This window comes from Frankliniella occidentalis, unplaced genomic scaffold (genome assembly GCF_000697945.3).
Source record: "Frankliniella occidentalis isolate FOCC.00 unplaced genomic scaffold, Focc_3.1 Scaffold3, whole genome shotgun sequence".
Classification (NCBI taxonomy): domain Eukaryota; kingdom Metazoa; phylum Arthropoda; class Insecta; order Thysanoptera; family Thripidae; genus Frankliniella; species Frankliniella occidentalis.
In genome coordinates this window covers 4,183,227-4,186,758 of record NW_026267133.1, presented here as the reverse complement: position 1 = coordinate 4,186,758, position 3,532 = coordinate 4,183,227, and the positions used below count along the sequence as shown (strand labels likewise).

At 53.2% G+C, this 3,532-nt stretch overlaps 1 protein-coding gene across 2 annotated transcripts in view; it reads left to right on the top strand.

Annotated features, from left to right (window-relative positions):
• The window catches only part of LOC113211021 (leucine-rich melanocyte differentiation-associated protein-like), a 12,986-nt gene that overhangs the window by 1,279 nt on the left and 8,175 nt on the right, over nucleotides 1-3,532 (top strand). Inside the window, exons 1-2 of one of the 2 annotated variants that reach the window (XM_052266190.1) lie at nucleotides 1,727-1,834; nucleotides 2,557-2,859. In XM_052266190.1, coding sequence (XP_052122150.1) covers nucleotides 1,821-1,834; nucleotides 2,557-2,859 — 317 coding nt within the window. In that variant the 5' untranslated portion in view covers nucleotides 1,727-1,820. Of the gene's footprint in view, nucleotides 1-1,726; nucleotides 1,835-2,556; nucleotides 2,860-3,532 lie in introns of those variants that run through there. The other variant, XM_026429256.2, reaches the window with a different exon arrangement.

The window sequence follows — 3,532 nt, the reverse complement described above, 5'->3', positions numbered from 1 at the left end:
AGAGAGAGAGAGAGAGAGAGAGAGAGAGAGAGAGAGAGAGAGAGAGAGAGAGAGAGCATAGTATGTGTGTATTTGCGAGTGTGGCTCTGTGATTTCCAGTATCAAGTACTTTCCCAGAAGGCCCTCTCACTGCACTTGCTCTGAGCCGTATTGCAGTCGCGGTTGTCACGTGTACCTCTGCCGCCCGATGCAGTTCGCGCCGCCGCCCGTCCTATCGAGTCTATATTTGTTTTTGCAGTGCGGGGCCCGGCGGGGCCGGCCCGGCGGGGCCGGCCCGGCTCAAGTGGGGTGGTACGGCTCTCTAGCCGTCCATCTACTACTAGCTATCTCTAGCGCGGCGTCACGTGAGAGGGGCGCTACGGCGCAAAAAGACGAGGAAGAAGTGCAAGGAGTGCAGCGCACACCCGGTGTACAGAGAGGGATACAAGACAAAAAAGTAAAAAAAACAAACAAAACAGACCTTAGCGTGGGAAGTTACCAAAGGATCAACATTACGTAAAGACTCGGTGGTGAGGTGAGGAGGTGGTGAAGGTGGGTGAGGAGGAGGGGGGAAGTTATTGTACCGAGATTGTGTGCAGTTTGTTGCATCTGGGATGGGGCGTTCCGTCGTGCCTTTTGTCCCACATCGCGGACGGAGGATTCCGCTGGGGTGTCAAAACAGGGCAAGACCCGGTTTCTTTTGAGGCTGTTACTGCCGCCGCCCGATTGTAAACACACACAACAAAAAACCATACACACAAAACGCACATACACACACACTCACACACAGATGCAGCAGGGCTTCGCACATGGTGACCTCCCGCCGCCAGGTCAGGCCACATGCAGGTCAATCCACGCGGCCGTATTTTTTAATGTTTCGGATTATGACAATGTGTTGTTGTGTGTTTTCTTTTTTACACACGATAAGTATGGGAGTCTCATTCAACTTTCACCTCTGTGGTGTGTGGACTAGGCTGACGAACGCCACGCGGCCTTACGATAAAAGTCAAGGGAAATAGGAATGGGCGGACAAACATAACCTTCTTCTAATGACGAGGGGGATGGGGGGCAACCCAACAGCGCGGCCACCGAGGTCGCCATGCATGGCAGGTCGTTAGCCGAATCTGTGTCTCCCGTCGAGCTATTAGTGGTTGCATCGGATCAGTGTCAAAACGGGTGTTATATCAGAATATCGTAATAAATTCATACATATTATTAGAAACACGCAACGTTTTATGTTTGAAACAACTTCTTCCAAAAACAGGCATAAGTGTCTGATCTAATAAGTCAAATTCTCAGCCGTGGTTTTAAATTTACGAAGCAGTCTAATTATTTTAGAATTTGTCCATAGTTCTAAAAAATACCAGATGGTTGATTCACGCCGCGCAATAGTGCTACATACTAGTACGAAAGCTTTCGTAGTGATACTGTTCCGCAGGCACTATTGCGGGCAGGTTTGCCTATGCTCGCTGCCCACGGCTCCTTATGGCCCCGTCTGAGTAGGCAACCCTCGTGTACCGTATAACTACGAAAGTGCGCGGCGTGAATCAGCCACCTGGTATTTATGCCGCTTGCCTTTAAATGTTGCCTCAAATTTTATCTTCTAATTTTCCTGGCGGTCCCATACCGATTTTTTTTTTAAATATTATTCTTGCCTTAATTTGAATGTTGGCGCCAGTCCCGCGGGTCGCGCCGTGCGCAGCGGGGCCCGGCGGTGTGCAGCGTGCCGTACGCGTGTGGAGGGGGCTGTGGTCGCCCAGGAGTGGCACGGAGTGGGGAGGGTGGGCCCGTCTTTAATACGCCTATCGCGGCAGGACGCCGACATTCTGTTCCTGACTGCCATGGTGTTGATACGGTAAGGGGAGCCATACTGGCCTGGGCCATACTATGGGGGTGGTAGGAGAAGAAGGAGAGGGACACAAACAGCTCGTCAGACGGCTCGCCGGGCCGTGACAGGGGGGCGGGGAGGGGCGGGGACGAGCCCCGGGGGTGAGTTTTTGATCGGGAATACCAGTCGTCCACTCTGCCCTCTCCTCTCCTCCTCCTCGTTCTCCTCTTCCTCCTCCTCCACGTCTTCGCCTCCATCTGACTCAGCGCGCGCGCGACGCGCTCGGTGCGGACGGCACCGGACGGGACGTCCCTCGCCTTCGATTGGCCCGAAAAGTAAAGGAGTTGTAATGCCGATAATGCTTATCTTGCGGCCGCCCGCCCGCTCGCCCGCCCGCGTGCCGATCCAGAGAAAAAAAAATAGGAAAGTGATAAAAAAGGGAAATTATTTGAGCGAGGAAAAAGAAATCAGTGTTAGTTTTATGCCTCACGTGCTTGGGCGAGATTTTTTGAAGGTTGTGAAACCAGCTCCACTTTTCCAGTTTGGCAATACTCCCACAACTTTTGAAAGTGTTATAATAACAGATTTTCTACAATATTTCAGTGTTTTGTGCCTGTGGACAGTGGATAGTTGACGTTATAGTGCGAAATGTGCATCGACCGCCGCCGCGCCCTTGCGCATAGCAGTGCGAAGTGCGATAGTGCGTCAGAGCGCCGTGACTCACCGTCGCCTCTGTCTGTCTGTTGCAGCGACTGCCTCGCAGAGCTTGGACTTGTCCTGGACCTTGGCCTGGACGCTAGCCGATGTGAGGACGTGTGCGACGAGAAGCAGCTGCGACAGCTGCGGCAGCTGCCCGACAGGGACGACTACAAGGACGGGAACAATAACGACTGCAAGCGGGTCGCCTCCTGGACGCAGCGCCCCTGGGACTTCCCCGGCGGCGAGCACGCCATCTCGCTGGCCTGGGAGGACCTGGAGCGGGTGCCCCCACCCCTGGCGGCCGGCCTGGGCGCCAGCATCACCGCCCTGGACCTCAGCCACAACAGACTCAGGTGAGCCGCAGCGCAACATTAGCACCGAAAATATTCGGGGAAAATTCGTAACCGAAAATTTTCGGGAAAAATTTGTAACTTTTCAGAAAAAAATCGGTAATTTTTCATTTCTGTCAGAGACATTTGGTTAACTTTTATCTACTCGGGAAAAAAATTAAATCTGTCAATAAAAATTTTTAGAACCTTTTTTGGCTGAGGATACTTTCTGACGCTTTCTGAAAAATGAATAAATCTCGAAGCAGCGACACTTGCCGGCGCTCGTTCGGTCCTACCTTAACCTGCCCCCCGCTCCCCGCACCTCCCCGTCGACGCCCGGTCCTTAACCCCCCGGGCGGTGCAGCCCCGGTTTATCAGCAGATACCGCCGCCCAGCAACCGAGGCGCTCAGCTCAGCCCAGCGCACGTTAGGTCGCGTGACGTGTCTTTCTTTTTGGCCGCTTTACCTCTCGTCTTTGCTCTTTTTGAGTCCAGAGAGTGTGGAGAGATCGGCGTTGACCGCGCGGCCGTTTTTTGTGTCTTTTTACGAGTTTGAAGAAGAAGTCCCGCGCCGTCGTTCCTATGCAGACACATGTAGATGATTTTTTTCTTTGTTTCTATCCGGAAATCATTGTTAATTAGCGCTCGAGTGAGCGCTTTAGGGACAGTCCCGGCTGGCCTGTCGCGCTGGGTTGGAC